We start from the raw sequence: 24,193 nt of genomic DNA on the forward strand, positions 1-24,193 counted from the left end.
AAGTACCTCACAGAGAGGTACTTGGGTTATTGGGTGAGGCTATTTGGTGGCTTGATTCATCAGACTGGCCCCCAATCTGTTCTTGAAATTAAGATGAAGGGCGATGATGTTTTGGGAATATGAAGGTGGGAATTCCAGAGTAAAGAACCTCTGTATCTGATTGAGAATTGACTATGTGTGCAGTTATAAATAAAAAAACCCAGTGGATGGTGGTTCAGTGGATGTTGAGCAGCTCCATTGGTGCAATTGAGATTAAGTGCCTTGCTCAAAGGCACCGTCACATTTATTGTTATGGGAGGTGAGAGTGATCCTCATTCACTTTCCCTGCCTTGGGTTAGGGTTAGTGTGATAATGTGATATTTTAATCATCCCCAGAGGGAAATTCTGGACATGGGGCTTTGACCTGAGTCCTGCAGTTGAAGGATTGTCTCTCTAACCACAAGTCACCCTGCTGTCAAAAGTCTTTATCCTGCCAATCTGATGTTGACACAACATATTCTCAACGTTTCCCCTACCTGCTATGTAGGTGTAAGCTGCCAGCGCGTTGCTAATGAGGGCCATGTTGGAGCTGGAGGTGGAGTTGATGATGGGATTCATGTCCGGCGGTCGCAGAGGCCTTTCTCCTTCTTCTTCTCCTCCTCCTCCTCCTCCTCCTCCTCCTCCTCCTCTTCCTCCTCCTACTTCTGAAGACTTCTCCTCCTCGGAGTAAGAGCCGGATTCCCTGACCCGCTTCCTCTCTTCAAAAGAAGACACAACAGGAAAGATACATTTAAAGATACAATCCAGATTTCTGGGCCAGCCCACTCAGTATCTTTCATCTTTATTTAGACACATGCATTCCTGCAAAGCTTCACTTGTAGACAGAACATACAGACACTGAAAGGTCAGCATCTGTGACCACAGACACGATGACAGATAGCCAGTGTGACGTTTCATCCACTTTTATGTCTCGAAATGCACGCAAAGCAGTGACTCAAACACTTCATCACGTGTCCAGTCAGATTGTGACGGCAGTGTTTGGGTCATTTACAGTAAAGCGAGTGGGCTTATCGTCTCTGGGGAATTGTGACTACAGCGCTGAATCACACACAACCCCTCAAGTGGTTTTGATTCTAAAAAGATATGCTGCTGTGAGAGGATGCATCACACACACACACACACACACACAAATGACATGACATCCGCTTCTGTCAAATTCATTCTGACTCAGGTCATTAAGGGAGCAGAACCACATGGAAAAAGTTTTGACTTTGGAAACATTTCAGCAGCCCCCCCACCCCAAAAAAAAATATCCCAAATGATCTATTTATAGATGGGAACAAGCGTTTCCTCTGGAGTTTCAGCACAGCGTGACTTTCAACTTTCTCTCAGTGTTTGGACGCTGGCTTGTGGTGTGTATACTGGAGATGAGAGAGCAGGAGAGTGATTGGATTCCTTGGGTTCATAATGACTGCTTGTTACCCAGGCTCTCTAGTTAACCTGAAGAAGTAGTTCAGGTGGGGTACATGGTGTAATCCAACTCTTAACTGGGAGACGGACCTGGGAATTTTAGCTCTGTTTAGGAGCGATGCTTCACTGAAAACAAAACACTTGAGTCGGCCAGCCAAAATAAACAGGAACATTCAGCCTGAGCCTAAATTTAGAGTTCAGCGACCTGAGATTTGTGGATTTGTGTGTGTGTATGTGTGTGTGTGTGTGTGTGCACGCATGTTCGTATCTCCATGTTTGATTTTCTTTGTCAGTGTGTGTAAGCATGCTTTGGTGATCTGTCACACACACACACACACGGGTGACCTCTAATTGCAGAAGCTCGGAGGTGTGTCAGACTCTCTTTATCTGATAAATGCAGTTTAGACTGGAACTGCTCACTGAGGAGGTAAGTGTTTCCACCTGGACCCGCTGCTGCGGCGCACACATCAGCCAGCGTTCAGGTTCAACCAATAGGCCGCAATCCCTCTTGCTAGCACGTACGAAGATAGACAGACGGATCACCGATGGAAAGAGCTGAGGAGGGTGGAAAATACTGAGTATACAAAATATTAATAATAGCTGCTGTTTCCATGGAATAATCTGACAAGGTAAACCCAGGTGAAAGCTATCATCTCTTATTGATTTCAGCCATTACATCTACTTAAGTTATTATACATGACATTTTCATATGAACACACTGTTTGATTGACAAGTGAATAAAAGGAAGGTGATCCTAATGTTTTGTATCCTCAGTGAGAGATCCGATTATTTTTCTCCTCTCATCCCTTTGTCCAGATGAAAACAGAGAAAGGGTAATGAGTCGGATCGGACAAAAGGATCAGGACAGACGTATTTACAGTAAATGTCATAACAGCATGTTCCCCCTTATCACTGCATCTGAGATGGAAACAGGTTTTTCCAGACGAGCGTCTGAAGCTGGCGCACGGAAGTGAAGCCATTCATGCGTTCGGGACCGTCAGCACCGCGGCGCACATCTCTCCTCCTCTCCCTCTCCTTTTCCCTCATTCATTCAGTCTATCCTCCTAATCAGCGGAGTGCCGGTGGCTGAGCAGAGTAATTAGCGTGCTGGACCCGGGCCATCGTCCCTCATGAATAATGCTTTGTTTGGTTTCCTTCCTCGCTGGCATCCTCCTCTTTTACACTCTTTCATTCCATTGTTCTTGCCCTCTCTTCTCTCCCTCTTTCTCCCTCTGGGAACCTGACATTATGAAAGACTGATTTAGACCTCGGGAGCATATAAATGCAATTATTGGTTCTTGGAAAACGGCATATTTTTAAGACCAGTGATCGTAAAAATGGTCCGAACCAATGGCTCAGCGAGGATACACATGGAAACAGTTGAACCCAGCTGACTTCAAATGTATATATATATATATTTGTGCCCCGACTTGAGACCTGAATTACCGTTCCTCTTGACGCCCGGGAGGCCTTGGGACTGCTTAGCGTTAACTGCTCTCCATGGGAGGCTGTGTGTGTGTGTGTGTGTGCATGAACTCGAGCTTACGTGCAATGTGTGTATGTGGTTTTGCTCACCTGGAACCGTGTCAGAGGTTTTGACTAAGGTCCCCTCTGGGGGGGCGCTGTCTCCCACCACGTTGGGGTCATGGGCGCTGGGCGGCGGGGGGTACACCGGGGGTCTGGGGCCTGGCTCCTGGAGCAGCTTCTTTGGAACTTCAAAGAGACGGACAGATGTATGGCAGAGGAGGGAAGGTTGGGGAGGGAGAGAGGGAATCAAGGAGAAGACAGACAGAAATGGAGAACGATTAGATGAGGTGCAATCTGGGAAGGAGAGCTTGTTATCCAGCAGGTGAAAGTTAAGTTCTTCTACTTTAAGAAGTAGAAGAAGAACTGCCCTATACCCAGCTGCCCTTCCACTGACAGAATGTAAACATAGAAGAGACAGCCGACATTTTCCACAGTATTATCTTGAAAGTCTCCAATTTACATTCAGTTCAAAGTTCTACACCGCTGCAGTGCTTTTCAGACTACTGTTTTTTTTCCCTTTAAGATTATGAAGTCCATCTGAGTGTCTCCCTGGTTCAATTTTGACTTGTCAAAGCAACTGAGTCAGTTGAGAGGAAGCTGGCTCCTCTTCTTAAGCAACCAAACGTTGCTTTGAGTCAAATCGGAGTCAAATGTGTAAATCTCTTGTGCGTTTCCTTTGGGCTTTAGTAGGAAAGTGAAACTGCTTTAACTCAAACGCATCAGGGAGAGTGAAGAGCTGCGAACGGGACGGCTGCAGACACGGTGTCACGGCCGTGATTCACACACACTCCCCCAGACCTTGCGCCGCGATTCCCGAAAGTTATGCCGCTCTCCTCTCACCCCGCCGCATCCCCCAACCTCACAGTGTCCTGTGAGTCAGGGAGTCTGCACTCTTCCCCCCAGACACAAACCCACAATGCATCGGGCTATACATTCCTGCCCTCTCACATGTGGTTTTGGAAGCCCGGGCCGCACTCCGGTCACTGTGTTTGTCTGCCATGTCAGATCAGTGATGATTTACAGCTCAGCAGACCGCTGTCTATCCATCTGTCTGTCTGTCTGTCTCTCCATCTGTCTGTCTGTCTGTCTCTCCATCTGTCTCTCTGTCCATCTGTCTCTCTGTCTGTCTGTCTGTCTGTCTGTTTACCCTTCTTCCATTTCCATTGCTCTGGACAAAAGCAACAGGCAACGAAAAAAACCGAAACAAAGCAAAAAAAAAAAAAAAAACAGCTGCCTGGTTTTGCTGACATCAGCAGTACTAATGTGATTTGGGATAAAAATGGGCCATTTGTTTAAACCCCTCGATGAATAAACACACTGACCAAGTTTCCTGAGATGTATTTCGGCAGTTCTCCAAGAGCCAATCAAAGTATACAGCCCCATAACACAGCCCCCTACTACTTATATACTGACTATAGAACTTTATACAAACATTTTTTTCTTCAAGTGCTGTGCAGTCATTTAGCATAATTTAGCATTAGCACAGATTTGAAGATCTAGATCTAGAAGACCTAGCGTTGCAATGGCAGACAAGCACTACTACCACATAGTATATTGTCTTGTATTGGTCGGAATCTTATGTTTCAGTGGACTGAACAGAGCTGTGCAGACTAATGAAGCTGTGAGAGGCCAAATTTCAATCCTAACTTCACACCGTGGAAAAGCTGAGCGCCAAACAACAAAGCTGGTTTACTGAAACTCCGCTGATCTCCACTGAATCTGAAGTTCCAGCCTTTGCTTTTCTGCTTGCCACGAGCAAAAGGGCAGAAGGCTGGTGCCAGACCCGGGCCAAACAGAGGCTATGAATGATTTCTAGTCTTTGTTTCAGTCTGCTTGGATGTGTGGGAGGTTACTGCAGTAGAAGAATCCATACGATGTCATGGAAGCTGCCAGCCACAGAAAACTATATATCTTTGACTTTTAAATACCTTCCTGCAATTGGCTAGACTCGTCCTACGTGGCAAACCGCACCAATCTGTCAACTAAATAGGCTAAAGCAAACCATAAAAAGCATTTGAAAGCCTATTTGACCCGGGTCTGGTTGGCACACGCTAAACAAACAAAGCGACCCATATGTGGAGGTGGAAGAAGGAGAGAGGGAAAATGGAGAAATGTGATTGGGCCTGGCAGCTCCCCCTGTCCCTCCTCATCAGCCTGACACACTAATCACGGGTCTTATAACCCCCCCCCCCCCGCCGCCGCGCTGCCACCATCCCCACGCCCCGCCCTGATTACAGCCCTCTGATTGGCCCTAATTGGCTGCACATGTGGCCCAGGGTCACAGCTGGGAGACGCCACGATGTGACACACACACACTCACTCTCTCACACACACATTCTTACGCAGGCGTAGGACTGCACATATACTTGAGACACACCCATATGTACAGCGGCGCATGCACACACACACCCGATGCATGCACATGCACCAGACACATATGGATGCATGCCCTCGCATATGTGCATAGATCTACAGGCACACACACACACACACACACACTTGCACCCCTTTCAAACGTGACAGAGAATGTTTGTTGTCATTAGGCTCCACACATTCCTCCACACACTTTGTTAAACATCAGAGCATCCATCCACCCAAACAGCCATTTCAACTTTTCCCATGTTTTTCCCCTGAGCTTGCTATAGTTGGGCCCAGCATGAGCCTGTACAGTATACAGTAATGACTGTCGCTTGTCTAAAAATAATTGTCAAAAAGCTAAAAACCTCTCGGAGCGGACGCCCGCAAACCACACTTAACGAAGGAGCCAAGTAGTAAAAACCCAACCGGCGAGAGAGAGGAAGAGGAGTGCGAGGGAGAGAAACCGAGCGCATAAATCACACTCTGCAGCCAGCGTTATAATGACACGGTCGCGTAAACGCCGGGCAAGCGAGTCCCTCTCAATTCTTATTATAACTCGGCAGAGCGGGATGCGTGCCAGCCCCCCGTACCTCTCGCTCAGCGGCGAGAGCCCCGGACCGCCGCGGGGAGTGCAGATACCAGGCGGGAAAGAGAGAGCAGAGTGCCCGTAACAATAGAGCGTGTTTACACTGGCAGAGCCCCGCTTTGTTTTCACTGGACTCTGGAGGACAGTGTGTGTGTGTGTGTGTGTGTGTGTGTGTGTGTTTGTGTGTTTGCGGGCCATGTGCTGACCAACGCAGAACAGAGTTGGGACAAAGCCCTGTAAGTCAGAGGGGGATATGATGAAATATTAAACCGCGCTAAATCTCCTCTATATTATGGACCAGATCAGACCCGGGCCAGTAATTACTTGAAAATGCTTTTAATGGTTTGTTTAAGTATAAGATGTTGGGAACGGAATAATTTGGGGATTGTTTTAGACCGCTCTTTAATGCCTGGTCTGCTTTAACCTTTTGAGCTTTTTGAATTTCCAGTCCCTAACATAAGATTATAGGACATATTTACCACATAGGACTACACAATAAGAGCCTGAAAGCACAGGAAAGTACTTGAGAGTCCATTTACTCTTCTTTTCTGTGTTTGACAACTGACCCAGGCCTGGATGAGATGTGCTGTATATAAATGAGACTGAGGATGAAGAGGGAGAGCGCGTCTCTGTATGAGAAACTGTGAGACAGAGAATGAAGAACAGACAGTTTTGAGAGCAGAAACAGAGATGGGATTAAGTCGCAGCTGCAGCAAGATATGAAGAGTTTGGATCCAAAATCAGATATTCACCACTTGAAAAAACTCACAGCCACAAAATGATGAACAGCACAAAATATATTTACTTTAAAAGTTATGTAGCAGATATAACTTAAGTCCTTGGTTGACAAAATCATAACACTTTGATAGGACTCTCCTCATTTTAGAGTTACGGAACTTTGGGTAATGATTTTTTCCAAAAGGGATATAGAGCATTTTGGAACAGAACCTTTCATATGGTGTAAGTGCATTGAAACACATTGGTGTGTGTGTGTGTGTGTGTGTGTAAGGAGTCTGAGCAACAGCGTCTGGTTTCAATCAGCCCGCAGCCAGTGCCTACTTAATCTACAACATTAAAGTGCTGTCTAAAGCCCAGTGCTTACTTGATACACACACACACACACACAGCCTCCAAAACTATTGATGTTTATGAACACACTTAGACTCACAAAACGTATTGAATGCTGTTTCAGCCTTTCCTCCGCTTCCCACGCAGATGTGCATGCACACACACCCACACTCCCATCCATGCACACCCACACACACACACACACACACACACACACACACACACACACACACACATACAACCATTTTTCACTTAGCTAATGGCATTCCTGGAGCACAACATAGGCAAGGTGAATAGGGCAGGAGCTGAAGGTGTTGAGATTGCATTCCTCCTCTCCCTTCTCCTTTTCTGTCCAACCCCCACTGCCACACTCTAACAGTATCCAGCTGACAGCACTTGATTGGGCCTGCGTGTGTGTGTGTGTGTGTGTGTGTGTGTGTGTGTGTGTGCACGTGCACGTTTGATGGCCTTATAGGCAGGGGATGGCGTGTTAGTATTAGACAGATAGATAGGTAGATAGACAAGACATTGTTTAGATGAAGGTGGCAGAGTATAAGGATGTGTGAGAATTTATGGGTGTGTGTGTCTGTGTGTGTGTGTGTGTGTGTGAGGCTTGGGGGGATGCAAACTTCCCTGACCTTAGCCAAGCTGAGGCATTAGCGTCATGTTTATCTTCCCCCAGCCGAGCGCTCTCCCCCACCTATCATAGAACTCATGCTGCGAAAATGAATGCGAGAGTGTGTGTGTGTGTGTATGGGAGTGCACGTCCAAATGCACGCGTGCTCGCATGACTGAGAGTATGTGTGTCAGAGGGCATGATTAACACACTCATTCTTGTCTTGTGTATACAAAGTCGACCAGGTTTTAGGTCTGGTAATGTGAGCTCTACCGAGGGACTGGCGGTCTGAGCTGAGGGCTTTTCCTGGTTCTGGTCCATTTTTATAGGAGAGTGGGAAATCCAACCTACTCAACTATTTTATTAGATTCTGTTGTGTGTGTGTGTGTGTGTGTGTGTGTGTGTGTGTGTGTGTGTGTGTCCAGAGTGGGTAGAGAGTTGCAACATATACTGGGTTGGTGGTACTTAACACACTTAGACACTTAACTGGTGTGAATGTTTGAAGCAGGCATTGGTCAGAAAACCTTTCCTGGGCAAATAAAGGTTAAAAAATAAAGTTATGTGAACTGAGCCACCAGGATGCCTCCAATCCTCCACATCCTTTTTTGGTGCTGGAAAAGTTTTGGCTTTGTCTTTTGGCTCTGATGCTGGGAGGTTAAATCAAGTCAGAGGTCTCAGAAGCTACTTAACCAGTCAGAGTGGATTGTATAGAGAAACACTTGACTGGCAGGATCTTAGAGTGATCCTATGGTGTGTGTGTGCCGGACAGAAATGAATAAGCATGCGCTCATACAGAACATACATTAAGATTAATACGCAGGTACACATTATGTCCATGCAAACCAAGATGCAGCACAGCCTGAAAGCATCCCAACTCGGGGTAGCGAAGGCTGGGGGAGCATTCCAGGATGGAGAGAGTGGAACAGCCCAACCCCCCCATCCTGTCTCACTGTGCCCCCTGCCCTAGATTCAATTGCAAAGCGTCGTATTTTTTCCATTTACTTTAATGGATAACACACATCCCTCTAGGAGCCTGGTGTGACACGCTCACACACACAAACATGCGCAGACACACCGCGGCACGGTGCTCTGACCGGAGTCACTCTTACCTCACTACAACCATCAGTCACACTCCAAAATCCCGGCTGTTTTGGCCATTTGAACACTCCTCAAGCACACACACACACACACACACACACACACACAGCTGGTGTCATGAAGACAGATGCAGACACAGAAATAGCTGCTCTGTTGACAGTGTGGGGTCATAATAATTGGTGAGAAAATGGCTCAGCTGTAGACTCTCCCTCCCCTTAGACCCCACACAGACGCACATGCTAGAATCCCCCTGATGTCTTCAACAGCGATAACAATCACAACCTCACTCCCAGTCTGAACAAGCCTATAGTATAGAGATGCACACAAAGAGACAGCACTAAGCAGGAAAAATAGCGGGGTACACACCCATTAATTAATCAAACCTCGACATCTACTGGTGTTTTTACTGGCCTGTCATGTCACCGGTCACGTCAGTTTTTAGATATTTGGCTGTCTCCATTGTGAAGAGACTCTGTTAAGGTAAGAATTAATACCATAATGTTAACTTGCAAAAATGGGACTTGTAGTATCACAAGTCAGATAAATGTACCTCACAACTACCCAGTCCTAGCCCCAGTAAAACTGAGTATCATTTTTCAAAGCCTGGACAAGACTATCCACAGCTACACATGACCTTTGACCCCGAGAGGTTGGAGGGAACCTAACCAAACACGGCCCTGGAAGGCTTTCTATGTTTGTAATTCCATGTCTTTATTAGCTGGACGTGGGAGAGGCGGGCGCAGCGTCTAAAGTCAGCACGGCCTCGTCATTATCTGATGTTCCACTGGGTCAACAAGGATGTGACCAACGCTGAGTCATCAAACCACGCCGCCCGCCTGAACGCACACTCCCTCGTATCAGGCTCATGAGGTAATGGGACGGGTCGGAGCTGCTGAGGTCGTCAAATAGCGCGGATCGGGAAAGACGGAGGGTATCTTGTGAAAACAGTCAAAGACAGAGAATGTCATTTGTTGTCATTGACAGAGAATAGACAGAGTACGGACTCGTCTAGACGCAGTCGCGACAGAAATAAAGACGACAGCGCTCAGCAGGCATGTGTCAACATGTGTCACGCAGGATCTAAACAATGGGGCTATCTTTAGCAGAAGCCAACAACTGCTCATGCATGGCAGTTAATAAAATCAACACTAGCCAACACACTGAGATCTACTGGGACCTGAAGTATGTATTAAGTAATGGTGAAAGACAAACTCCCTAACAGTAGCTCACTGTTCTCTCCTCCCGTTACGACATTCCCTTCACCTTTTCTGTGCAACGTATAAACAGTCATCTTTTAATATGTCACAATGACACAGGTTGTAATGAATGTCGGCCGTCCACATTCTCTCTTTCTCTCTCTCTGTCTTTCTTGATCTCTTGCATGGGTGAGTCAGGAACACACCAACCGCCTCATCTCGAAACTTTCGGTGCCAATCAGCAGTGACAGACAAAGCCCCGCGGTGACACTCAGACAGAGCGAGGTCCATTCCCATTTATGGAATGAAGCGTAGCCCTGATTTGATCGTACAGGTTTCCCGCAGACTGTCTCTGCAGATAGCAGCACGCGTGAATAAACACGTCTGCATCATCACAGGTTCACCGGGGTCGGCTCCTCTGCTGCTGAATGGGGTTCTGAGAAAATGAAACCTGTATTAACACAACCAGGATCGAGAATGGTGGGAGCAAGGATAGTAATAGCATAGATTGTTATGTTTCCGTATGTCACTGAAGTTCTCTGTTTTGTCCATGCGAGGGTCCTGATTGTTCTTTATATCAATAATGTGATATTTTATTAATCCTTGTAAGGAAATGCTCTTTTTCCCCTAAACAAGGAGGTCAAAAGTCAGGGTCAGAGTTTAACATAGGTTTAAAGTGCTGAGGTTTTGAAGGGAAAGCCAACTATATCGAATGAACAGTACGCACTATTGTGAGCCGAGATGGGCAGTATGACCAGAGAGCATAAGGTTAGTTAAGATGCTGCTACAGTCTGACCTCAGAGTCACATGCGGTGCTTCGGACCCTCTCAATAACAGATTGGCTTTTCAGCAAACAGCAGAAATGACTAGATTAGACTACATGCCATTGTCCTAAATGAGGGAGGATATACAAATAGCGAAATGACACAGGACGCAGTTATGTGTCAGTGCGTATGTGTGTGTGTATACAGTGTGTTTATTTTATTATACGCCCTGTGATTACACGCTAGGCTTTACGCTCCATTCCTCTTTCCTGCTCTGTCATTCTGAGGCCATTAGACAAGCCTTGTATCTCACTGAGAGTCAATCACAGGGCAACCAGCGGTATTCACACTCAGTAATACCTCACCTACAAAGAGGATTACTGAAGCGTCTATATCATCATGCTCAAACATTGCGTTGCATGTGCGGGAGTTAGTGTGTGTGCACATGTGTAGGAGAGAGGAGGCATGTTCTCTTCTCCACGTGTTGACAGAGCCGCTGGGCCATATTAGTGGTCGGGCCCAGCCAGAGATAATGACGGTGAGGTCTGGGTCGGCCTGCACATCAGCCTGAGTCTGTCATCAGTCCTAACTTATCGCTACACACACACACACACACACACACACAGACGCAGTCCTGCCACTACAACACTGGACCCAACCTTCTGTCCTATCGGAGCGGACTTCTGACAATACTCTACTACGGGCTATTATTAGAAGCAACTCCGAAAATAGACTTTGGTACGCGGGCGCTATCACGGCGCTACGCTGAGCAGCTGTTTGTGATCAGGAGAGAGGAGGAAGGGAGGCCAGATGAGAGAGGAAAAAGAGGGAAGAAGACATGGAAGACTGCGCTGGAGCGAACCTACATAAACATCATTTCCTTTCCCTTCTCCCCAAACGGCTTGGGTTTCTTGGCGCACGGGACGGGAGCACTGAACACAAATACTGACATGTTCCTACACACACACACACACACAAGCGAACACACTTGCACATGCGCACATACACACGAACTCCACATAAATAGCGTTGGACTCTTGGGGTCCATTCTAATGTTAGCTGAAGACATATTTCTACTTTTAGACACTCAATAGCAGAGTTAAGCGTTCCATGTGTGCATATACTGTATGTGCGGGTGCCGAAGCGTTGGCATTTTCACCCCCATTGAAGAGGATGTCTGGGTACAGCTGGTTAGCTCTGTTTGGCTCGCTGTGTGTATTTCCAGTGGAGATCTATCTGTGTCTTGTCTTCATGTCCCCGTCAGCTCAGCTGCGGTCTTAAAACAGCACCAACCACAGAACACACAGATCTACAGTATGTCCTTAGGGTTAAAAGTGGAGAGAGAGAGAGAGAGAGAGAGACAGAGGAGTGATAGAGGCAGAGGGTGCCAGAGACACTTTTACAAGACCCTTTAAAATAAACACCTGCTGCTGTGGCTGAAGCGCCCGGGGGACAGCAGAGGTCCTGCAGTCTGTAACCGCCGCTGTGATTAGATAATGAAACGGAGCGAGCAAAGTTACAGCATCACCAAAAGACAACTGTTCCCCGAGTCCTCGTGTCTCAATTACCGCCACAGTATCTCCACACACACACACACACATACAATACACACACGGACTATACAATGGGAATCGACCCCTCGCCACAGCTGAGAATGTCTGTCTTCCCAATCCCCCGGTCCAGCCCGCAGTGTTTTCATTCCAGCTGTGCTGTAAATCTTTCCTCTATCAAACGGCCGCGGAGCCCCGCTGATACTTCAGACGGAGGCGGTAGCGGGCCAACTTTGGCTTATAGAGCTGGAAACGCCATTTGATCTATTTGCAATGGCTGCACGAGCACAACAGCCATCCATCTTTTTTTTATGTTGCGTTGCCGCTGGGGGGGGGGGGGGGGGTTTGGGGTCCGATTTTGACGCAAGGCAGACGCACACCAGCACACACCGACACACACAGGCCAACACTTGACACCCGAACTCACACACATTATGCAGAACACATATATTCTCCTGCTCCTTGCCTCCAAGGAGTAGGGGAGGGAGGGATGGAAAGAGAAGGAGAGGAAGGAGAAAGACAAATCAGTTATACAGTAATGTCCAAAAATGCTTTATTTATGATGTTGCTAGTCCATACATAGCACAACTACCTATTTAATGAGAAATCAATTGAAATGGAGAAAGATGGGAAGGCATGCAGAGAGAAATTCAGTATTATAATGAATAATAATGGTTTATTAAGCTACAGTGTGTTTATGTGGGCAGCTTCCAGTTTCAATACAGCATTCCCTGAGTCTTCTAGTTATTAATGCTGCACTGCTCTGTGGTATGGTGCCTCGAGGGGTGAAGGACATTCCAATGACAAGTGTGGAGTTGTAGGGAGCCTAAGAGGAGTGAAGACTAAAGGGATTCAAGAGGTAGAGGACCACCCATGAATTCATTAACAGTGGCCTTTATAGGTCAACTATCGTATCAACACCAGCCTCACATACAGACATTTTACTGAGCAAATGAAAGAGCAGAAACCTCAAACTAAAGACAACACATTTAGCTGTCTGTAATATTTCTACAGATCTGCAGATCCTTAAAATGTCTTAAATTATATAATCTAAAATCAAAGCTTTAAAACATCTTAAATACAGTTAATTGCAGCCTTTCAAGTCTTTCAAGTCTTACAGTTGGAAAGGTCTTTGCTCAGTGTATTTTTTTCAAGCGAGAAATCAACCCTTTTATGCCAACCTATATATTTTTTTACTTTTCAGCCTTATTTCTGTTGTGAAATTGGTGTTAAATTGTATTTAACAGCTATAAAAATGTCTTAAATAGTATTTAATTTGATGAAATGTGCAGACACCCTGCTCTATGCACCTGTATCTATGAGTATCGTACTTAGAGCAGCACACTTACTTTTCTGCAACATTTCTCTGCTAACATAACCAGTGTTCTCTGGCTTTGACTGGAAGGGCTAAGCTAACTCTGTAGACAGAAACAGAGGCGAAGAACGCAACATGAAAAAAGGGGAAGGCAGACATCATATAAGGAGACTCCCCATTGATACTAATGTTAAAATTACGTTTTCCGTCTCTCTTTCTGCTGAAGCTTTCTTAACTTTTGCTGTTCTTTTGCTATTCAACATTTTTGTCTCATCCTGTTGTTATTTGTGAGAAACAGCTGCATGACCATTAGAATACGCTTGCTTTAAACTATTAGCTTTATATGTATTATCTACTTTGGAGAGTTTTGCGTATTTGTGGTGCAGAAAAGTGCACGGCAACTCCTTGGCAGTTTCAAATGTGTACTGACAGCCTGTTACCAAGTGGTAATGCTGGCTTGCTAGCTATTGTTTTGTCTTTTGGACATCTCAGCTATGCCACATAAGTCACTTTTTGGGTTATGCATGGTTGTGCAGCTGTCTGAAAATGCAAACATAAAGAGTTTGTATTGTCAATGACAGTACTTCTATTATGTAATACGTTTCACTGAAACTCAAAATGAGTGATGAAAGACTGAGTCAGAAATGATGGAAAGTGGGCTTCTTAACATTACTGGCAATGGGGAGAACCTCTTCGCTTCCCCTTGCTTCTGGGTTGGTACTCCACGTTTCCATCTATTCTAAGTCAAACTGGCATCGCTAACAGGAGAGTCCTGATGAGTGTTGGCGTGCACCAGCCAGCTAACAGCAGGGTATATGTATATCCAGATTTTGGCTTGCATGACCCCTCTAAAAGTAGTATCCCAAAATCTGTCTGTGGCTACGGCTAGCGGAGCTATGAAGGCCTGGATCCGCAGTGGCATCGCTAAACAAACACAACGTGGAGGTCTGGCTTCGCTTTGGCTGACGGACGTCATTATGCACATCGATTAAAAACAAACACACGGCGAGAGAGAGAGAGAGAGTGAGAGAGAGAGAGAGAGAGAGAGAGAGAGAGAGAGAGAGAGAGAGAGAGAGACGTCCAGCTTTTCAGTGTGGGCCTAGGGGTGGAAAATCCCCATCAGACAGAGAGAGAGAGGGGAAGAGAGGGAGAAAAAGTGAAAGAGACAGAGAGAGTACAGTAGCTACCTTTGGGTGATGGACAGGATGGTTTCATTTTGATGTTTGTTGAACCTGTTTAGTATTGTATGCCGCATTAACTGAGCTGTCTGATGCCAACTTTCTACCTTCTACCTTCAATAGTCTTTTGCTTTCTCTCTCTCTTTGTCTGTGATAGAGAAACAGTGAAAGAAGAGAGAGAGGGGATTATCCAGGCTCATCCAGCCAGCTCTATTACTGTTATTAGTGGAGAATAGCCAGGACTCTTCAGAGATCGCCCCCCCCCCCCTCCCTCCCTCCCTCCCCAAGTCTAAACAGCCGTGCCCTAACATTGTCCAGATTGACAAAACAGCCACTATTACCACGTTACGCCTGATCAACAATTACAAGATTTAAGATATTTATTGCCTTCTGAGCAGTTGAGCACACAGGATTGCTTACTTGTTCAGTTCAGTCGGTTCTGAAAGACGCAGAGCATCGTTTAACACTGCGCAGTAAACCGCTCCATAAAAAACAGACTCAAGATAGCTGGGACAGAAAATAATAATGCGTTCCCACATCACATCAACCGCTGAGCACACACTGAAATTTATATCCAGTATCTATGAATCTATAATAGGCAAGTCAGCAGTTCCCACACAGGGAGAAGCAGGTCTACTATGTCACATGAGAGCACATGGGGTAGCTCGTATGAACATAAATGACTACATGTATTAGCATTGAAGCTAATCACAACCCCCCAGCCACAACACACACACACACACACACACACACACACACAAGCACCCTTCAAGAGTAGCAGGACCCAATCGGGCGCTGGTGTCTCGTTGCAGACAGGAAACAGATGGCCTGCTGGGAGAAAGGAGAAAAAAAAGCATGCCAAAGAAGGCCAGAGAGAATGCCTCCCTCACTCGCTCCCTCCCTCCCTCGTTCCCTCCATCATCCCTTCATCCATGGTTGGAGGCAAGAGGAAGAGGGAGGCCGTGGCGGTGTTTGGAGGCTGGATCAGCGGGTGCTGGCGGGAGATCAGAGTGATGGCGTTCTCTGCGAGATCTCCAAATAACAGCCCAGCAAGGCTCGACTGTGCTGAGCCAGGCTGGGACGCTATTTAAGACGTAGGACGCATCCCAAGGGGGCAAGAATACAATTCAGGAAAGGATATTGCTGTCGTGTGCTGCGTTTAACATGACCTCCATACATTTACAGCACAGTATGGGAGAGAAAATAGGTGATCTAGCTCACTCTGTACAGTCCCATGGTGCATTCCTGAGGATGATGTGTAGTTTATTTTAAATACCAGGATGAGAGAGGATGGTGGTACTTGTGTGAAAATTGGCAGCTAAGGTGTGAAGATTCATAGTTAAAGTTACATTTCCACAATAATGCAATGTTTAATTCCTTTTATTTATTAGATACTGCTCAATAAAGAACAGATGGAGAAAATGATTTGTAGAAAAGTGAAGTGATATGGAGAAGTCTCTCACTTCTTCTGCTTGACCTGAATTTTCCTTATGATGATGAAAACGTTGCATGGAACATTGTTGCTCATTAGAATACAGTGATGCCTGAATACCACCAGACACAGCCAGAAAATGACCTAAAAACCCCACTTTCACAATACATCCTATGACCTTTTCCCTGGAAAATAAGGCTGACCCATCAGCTGTTGATGGCAGATAACCTTTGACCCTGGAAACAGCAATCACAGGTCAATAGTGTCTTGAGTAAGACCGCACTCCGCAGAGAGCCTAACTGACCCGGGCTGTTTGTGGAAGTGATCCATCACATGTTTACATCGGCTCCGTGTCACCGAGTGTCCGAACTCAGATCCTTATCACGGCTATAACTGTCATGCCAAGACCATGTGAGCGCTGATGTCCCAGCAGTCTTTGCAATTTTCCTCTGAGGGACTCTAAAACATTCCAGGAGTAATCAATTACTTTAGTCGATGCTGCATCTTTGGAAGTTGGTCTTTGAACACATGATGCAACTAATCTCCAGGTGGATGGGTTCTTCACAAGGTCTGCTGACCAAGTCAATATAGGAATGCTTAATCTGGAGTGCTTGTTGATGCAATATGTGTATCATAGTATCGCTCACTTTAACCATTTTAGCCATTTTTTTTATAGACTATATACTAAATGCAATCTTTCCATTGACAATGTCAACAGAATACAGAATAGATACAGATAATTTTAGCATCATCAAATAATATTGTACTAGTACTCAGTTCTAGCTAACTATGGCTCTCACCAATACCAAATATGAGTACTTCAGCCTAGTTTCAAGCCAATATATAGACAATTCAGCCCTGCAAGATTGGAGTTGTCCATAGCCGACCATTTTATTATTTTACCCTTTTATTGATTGTTCACATTTACAGCACAGCAGGTGTCCCTCCTTCAACCAGCAGACATCTTAATGCAGACCTGTGAAGCCAACTTAACATCTGTAACTTGCCATTTAATGCTTCATTCGAAAACCCCGGGCTGTAAAATCGACGTCGGCATCATTAAGCGCGTCTGTCTGCTAATTTCTAAAAACCTGAAATATGGCAGCGATAAAACTACTAAGGCAACGCAACCCAAAACACATGTTTACTGTACGTAGAAAACCTACTGAAAGTGCCCCGACGTAAAACATATGTTTAGACAGAAGCCTCCTTTCGCAGCAACACACCGACTTTGATTGAGACTTTGAGTCTTAATTAAATTCGCACCCTGTAATCCCGCCGCCTAACATTTCAACCTTTATTGAAAGTCTCGGTGGATTGTTGTGGAGTGTTTGGGCTTCTGCGGGTCTCCAGACTTCTAATAAGGAGTCAAACAAACCAATGCATAAAAACTTGTTGATCTGAAAGGAGGCTGCGTCTCTCCTCTGTCTGTTACTATCTGCCTGTCTCTGTCTCTCTCTCTCTATTAATTTAATTCAATTCAAGTATGTTATTGTAGTACACTAAATTTAAAATTTCAAAACCAACAACAGTTCATACATTCGAACCATTTTGAGATGATTATTTGGTTTGAAAACATGTACTATACAAATCTCTCTTTCTCTCTCTCTCTCTCTCTGCCTATCTCTTCATCCCTCCCCGAGTCAACAATCCTCTCTTTCCCACTCTCCGACTAAACCTCCTCTAAATCTTCCTCTGCCTCCTTCTCCCCGTGCAGCACATGTTTCTGGGCTCGCAGCGCTCCCCGCTCCTCAGAACAAATTGAGTTTAATGGGGGTGAGGCGGGGTGAGCCGAGGGCGAGGAGGGGGAGGCGAGGAGAAGGCTGTAAAAATACACCACATGCTCCTCCATGCCAGTCCCCATCAGGGGAACAGCAGCGCTAAGGCTGTAACGCTCTGCCATCGCTGCCTACCCCCAAACAGACATGCACTGCTGCATGCAAACACACACAAAGGCAATCACTAAATGGCAAAAAATAGCCATCTTAAGTCATTTAATCTAGAATTTAGTCTTGAAATCTTATTTTTCTTAAAACAAGTGAACAAATATGAGATAATTTCACTTGGGTTTACAATGCAAATCCGCTTGTTCTGAGAATTTTCCTTGAAATCAGTCAAAATGAACTGGAACCAAGTGAAATTACCTCATGTTACTGCACCAGGACAATTTGGCCGCCTCAAAAGTTCACAGAAAAGTACAGTATACTACACTGACTTTCAAACAGTCTAAACTTCTAGTATAAGTTGTATTGTTCTGTGTGGCAGAACCCCACCCATCCGGAACTCCAAGCTGGTTAAAACACTGACAATCATTTGCAGATACCATTTGACCCAGGTCTGGTATTCACACACACACACAAACCTGACCGGACAGGCAAGTAGCAAACATACACACCTTTAGTGACAAGAACTCACATCAGCAGTATGCAATTCAACACTGGTGGTTTTCTGCTCTCCTCGTGGTGCAGTGTTCTGCTGTAATTAACTCAACATTACTGTGAAGGTACGTCTAAGGCCAACTGATACACACACACACACACACACACACACACACACACACACACACATACACACAGACACACACACTGAGGTACAGTGTGCTTCACCCTGACCAGGGTGCCTTGGAGGGAAAATTAATTTTCCTGGGTGAGCAAGGCTTTCGAAAGATCAAATAAAAAGGCAGCAAGCCTGCTGAATAAAGCCATTGAAAAGTGACTCTGGCATGCTGTCCACATCTCCACATCTCCAGACCTGGGCATATAGACACACACAGGCCATCTGGGTACATGTAGGGTACAGCCAACTCACTCATGATGCTACCAGTCTCTCTTTATGCCTGTTACCATTACAAAGTTATTGATTCTTACCATTTTACAGTCAGTTTGACGTATGAAAAGTTAACACACACTAACAAAAATGCGAATATGTACGTGTGTGTTTTCAAGTCCCCAGGTGTGTATTTCTGTGTGTCTTCCTCTGTGTGTACCCCTCCACCCCACACAAACACACACACACACACACACACACACCCTCGCTGACCTTTTAAATCTAGCAGGATCCAGAGGGGCTTACCCCCACCACCTCGCTGGGAGATAAACGACTCCCCACAGCTATAGAGGCTCCTCAAATCCCCATCCAGGACCGGTCCCGGTGCAATAACACAGACATCAGAGGGGCGAGAAAACACAGCTCCTCTAGGATAGGACAGCTCTGCTAAAACCTGGTCCATTAAAAGAAAAAGAAAAACTGGCCCAAGAGGAAAGGAAAAGCCTAAGTCCTTGTAGATGAACTATAAAGCGAAGGCTCAACCTTTGGAAGCAGAACTGTCGAAATGCAAATATTGGTCTGTAAAGTCAGCTTGTGAGCAGAGAATTGAGCTGTGGGTGGGGGTTTGTAGGTGTAATGATACCGTGTAAAACTGAGAATGGGGGTCCCGGGACGCTACGATAGGGGAGTAGAGTTGGTGGAACAATGTAGGTAGGGGCAGAGTCATTGGGACACTGGAGACATCGGAGAGGGGGGGTAAGCTATACGCAATGGTATGAGGTTATGAGGCTGTATAGGTACGACTGAGATGGTGGGGATACAGGGTGGGATATGGGGGAAGGGAGAATGGGGGGAGTCCTGCACCCCCAATGTCAAGCAGCTGCATGTTGGGGCTGAAGAATGCCAGGAAGTTCCAATGGGGCCACATCTGCTTTGGCCATCAGGAGACCCCCCCCCTCCCCTCCACACACACCCCAAAATGACTCTTCTTTTAGAGTCATTTTGAGAGCGAGGAAGTCATTTGGAAAGCAAGAAAGAAAGAAAGAAAGAAAGAAAGACAGGGGGGAAAAGAACCCTCTAGGAGCGCCGAAGCCATGAGGAATGCATGCTGACTTTCAAAAACAGAGGACGGAGAAGAAAAGGATAAAAATCAAATCAAGGATAGAGAGAGAGAGAGGGAGAGAGAGGGTAGAGAGGGGGGGGAAAGAAAGGAAGGAGGGCTTCGCTATTCTGCGAGAGAGAACGAGGCCAGAGCCGAAAAACAGCGCCAGGTTCCATTCAGACTAGACAAAGTAAATAAAACCACTTGATGAAAAAGGGCGAAAGGAAGCGAGCCGAGCGACAGAGAGAGCGTTTCCAGGCGGGGGGGGGGGGGGGGGGGGGGGAGCTGCGGAGATGAAGGCAGATGGCTGCGTTTCCTGCACTTGGACAAAGACAGAGTGTTGACAGAAAGTATTTACAACTGTTATCTGATGGTCAGACGCAGATTTACAGATAATCGCCGCGCTGTCAAACCCTCGGTTATGCATCTGTGTGTGGGTGTGAGTGCATGTGGGGGGGGGGAAGACAGAGAAAGAGGGAAAGAGGCAGAGGAAGACAGCAAGAGAGAGAGAGAAACAGCAAGACGGAAGTAAATCAGCAGTGAGGAAGCCCATTCATCTCGCCTATTCATCATTTCTACCGCCTGTCCCTCCATCCAGAGTGCTAATCGGGGAATAATAAACAAAACAGCCGGAGTTTACAACCTCCAGCTAATCAAAGTGAGCGCTGCAGCGGGGGCCGGGGCCTCGCTCCTCGCTCCTCGCTCCTCGCTCCTGGTCCTGGTCCTGTTCCTGTTCCTGTGCCGTCAGCCCCTGGCCTGCCCGCTCTTCTCGTAACCCAAACCACACACTAATTCATAAATTACAAACAAAGAGTCCCTTGTGGTTTGGGAGGGACCGGGCCCGGCGCTGCAAACCGGCGCTACGGGGGGAACGGCTACGCGTCACTTAAGAGGGAAACCTGGCTGACGGGGGAGAGGTATGTGTGCGTGGGTGCGCACACACACACACACACACACACTATGCACACACACGGGCAGGCACACACACACACACTCACAGGCAGGGGCACACACAGGCACACGCGCACGCATTTATATATGCATGTTTTTCTGTATATACACACAGAAACACACATTCACATATAGACAGGCAAACACACACACACACACACACACAGTCACATACATACACAGACAGGCAAAAACACACAGAGACACACACAAAAGCATAAACATATATACAGAGGCAAATACAAAACACTCATGCATTTACATAGACAAACACATACACAAAAACAGACGCACATTCATAAATAGAGAGGCAAAAGCACACACACACACACACACACACACACACAAAAAACACACACATTCATAAATAGAGAGGCAAAAAGGACAGCCACACATAGACCTACACACAGATTCACATACATATATAGACAGGCAAACACACACTGACACACACACACACCATTTGGAAGCCATCTAAACAGTTTAGTCACTCCGCAGCCCATGATCTGACTGCACCATTGTCTGGTGTAAGCATCTCGCTCCTGTTTACGAGGGCTGACGTGCGCACGGGCCTTTAGGAGACGTGCGTACGGGCCGCCGGGTGTTAAGCTCGCGGTCGGGCCGAGCCCCGAGGCAGGCTTCTCTAGAAATAAACACGTCGAATTGCAGGAGAGCTCGCACTAAACACGAACCATGTTTGGAGCTCGGCACCGGCGCTCAAACCGACGTAGGAGCCAGTCTGCTTTTATTGTCTACACTCAATTGACTCTGACTCGCTTGGCTCGGCTCAACGTTCGGATTCCTTCCACTGAAACGACACCAGATGAACTGTGATTGGGTGTAGTTTTGCCTGAGCACACTGCTGTATGCTGTTTGTCAGTGAGTCTTTATGTTTGTCAAGATGCTGCGTTCTTGGCAAAGTCTCTCCTGCCGCTCCAGTCAGAACAGCAGAGTCACTCAGAGTCCATCTTCTGAAATGTCATCTTCACCTCACATCACCCTCTCTCATGTTTCCCTTCTATTCACTCACTTGCTTTCTAAAAAAAAAAATCCCTTCTACCTCTCTGCTTTTTGCTTGTAATTATCTCGGAATTTCAGCTTATTCTAGGAATTTCAGCTTATTCTACTGTTGCTGTCATTCTAACTCAGTCTGGAGAAGATGACAGATAAATGTCTAAAATGTAAAATGTCTTGACTTGGATTTAACATGATCTGATAAAAATGAAAAAAGAATGACAGCTTAACATTGTTTCAGTCTCTTCCAACATGGATTCTCAGAGCTTTTGGACAAGAAATGCTGCAACTAAGTTTTTCCTTATTTTACTTACTTACTTAGATTTCTCAAAGCTCATATTATGGAGCTAAGTGACGTCTATTAACTGATCTCAGCCCAGCTGCCTACTGTGAGTCAGCACCAGTATTTGGAGTCAGTGAACGGTTTGCTGGCCAATGCCACATTTACTGTATCATGTACCTTGTGGTTGATTACAGTCTAACTCCTGCCAGCAGAGCCTGTTCTGCTCAGTGCAACCCACACCTCATTAGGAAAAACACACTGACCATCTATGGAAACACGCACACAGACACACACACTCAGGAATACATGAAATTAGTTTCGCTGTTCTAAAATGAACCACCAATAACACTAGCCGGGCGTAGTCTGGTATCGGTTTTTAGAGGGTGTGTGTGTGTGTGTGTGTGTGTCGGTGTAGGTATCTAAGTGATCTCACACAGTTGTTCCTAAGTTTACCTCATCTGTCCACACGTGAAACCTGCAGTTCCCTGTCAGAGTCTAATCCAGTCAGTCAGCCTGGCAAATCTCACCTCTCAGCTCCTGAACACTTGTTGCTTCATGTTCCATAGGAATCCTAACACACACACACACATACACACACCAATTTACACCAATGACTTCAGATACACGCATGCGTCCACTCCTGCTTTTACACATCTTCAATAATAAGAGCTCAAACAGCAATAACGCAAGATCAGCTCTGACATCTCAGAAGGCAATGAGAGGTGAGGCATTTAAAACCCAACAAAAAGCAAGGACAGATGAAAACTCAGCCTCATAACAACACACTCACAAAAATGAGAGAGCCTCAAACCTTTGGATAACACCCAAAACACAAAGCTTAAGAGAGGGAAAGCCAGGGAGGACAGTCACATTTCTTAAATAACCAGAAAGTGCAGTCTCACAACTTGAGCACCGAAACAACGGAGTGGCAAAACTGGCCGCACTACAGCAGAATGGCACAAGAGCATGTTCAGAGAGAGAGGACACAGGGTGACACTTACACACACATTGCTGAATGGAAAATCCTCTGGGGTCCAGGCAGTAGCTTTCTCTCCCGAGTGTGTGTGTATGTGTGTGTGTGTGTGTGTCTGTCAAACACTCCCCCCACTCCTCCTCCGTCCCACCAGGAGAGCTGGGGCTCGCTTTGCCGTGAAAACAAGCGCTCACGTGAATAGTCCACCGCCGGTCCGACCGGAGTGAGAGAGCGCGGCCCAAAAAAGGAAAGACGGTGGGAGGAAGAAAAAAAAAGAAAAAGAAAGGATAGCCCCTTTAAGAAGGTATGCTCCTTTACGGCGACTCCCCCTTTTAAGCCAAATGGAGTATGAAGAAAGTTTCCTCTTCTTTTCTTCTTCTCATCCGGAGGGAGAGAGAGAGTGAGAGACCAATGCAGGCTGGCTTTTCTCTTGCTTCTTCCTCTCCTCTTCTTTTTTAGTTTTCCCTTCCTTCCTGCACTCAGGGAGAGAGAAAGTTAAACCCCGGGCTTCAGACAACTGGAATGTGACAGCAGGAGAGAGAGGGAGAGAGGGAGAGAGAGAGAGAGAGAGAGGGAGAGAGAGAGAGGGAGGCAGGGCATGTAGTGTCCACCTACACAGCTCACTACTGTGTGAGTGAGCAGCCAAAGAGAGGTAGGGAGGGAGGGAGGGAGCATGCGAGAGAGAGGGAGGGGGCTATGATTGTATGTGTGAGAGAGAGTGAGAGAGAAAGGGGGTCCAAGTTAGAGAGAGAGAGGGAGAGAGAAAGAGAGAGAGTGAGAGAGAGAGAGAGAGAGAGAGAGAGAGAGAGAGAGAGAGAGAGAGATGAAAAAAGTCAGTGTGCAGCGGCAGGAAATGACCTGAGAATTTCATTCAGCTCAGATTGGGGATCTGGGAATGCGGTGTGTAAGATGCCCTGGGAATTTCTCCCCCAGACTCTCTCTCTCGCTCTCTGCCACCCCCTCCTCT

At 46.3% G+C, this 24,193-nt stretch overlaps 1 protein-coding gene across 2 annotated transcripts in view; it reads right to left on the bottom strand.

Annotated features, from left to right (window-relative positions):
• eva1aa (eva-1 homolog A, regulator of programmed cell death a) overlaps nt 1-24,193 on the bottom strand; it is a 68,897-nt gene that overhangs the window by 3,253 nt on the left and 41,451 nt on the right. Inside the window, exons 1-3 of one of the 2 annotated variants that reach the window (XM_078289808.1) lie at nt 23,255-23,515; nt 3,025-3,162; nt 516-737 (exon numbers count right to left, since the gene is read on the bottom strand). In XM_078289808.1, the coding sequence (XP_078145934.1) occupies nt 516-597 (82 nt within the window). In that variant the 5' untranslated portion in view covers nt 598-737; nt 3,025-3,162; nt 23,255-23,515. Of the gene's footprint in view, nt 1-515; nt 738-3,024; nt 3,163-23,254; nt 23,516-24,193 lie in introns of those variants that run through there. The other variant, XM_071920669.2, reaches the window with a different exon arrangement.

Source organism: Centroberyx gerrardi, chromosome 18, assembly GCF_048128805.1.
Source record: "Centroberyx gerrardi isolate f3 chromosome 18, fCenGer3.hap1.cur.20231027, whole genome shotgun sequence".
Lineage (NCBI taxonomy): Eukaryota > Metazoa > Chordata > Actinopteri > Beryciformes > Berycidae > Centroberyx > Centroberyx gerrardi.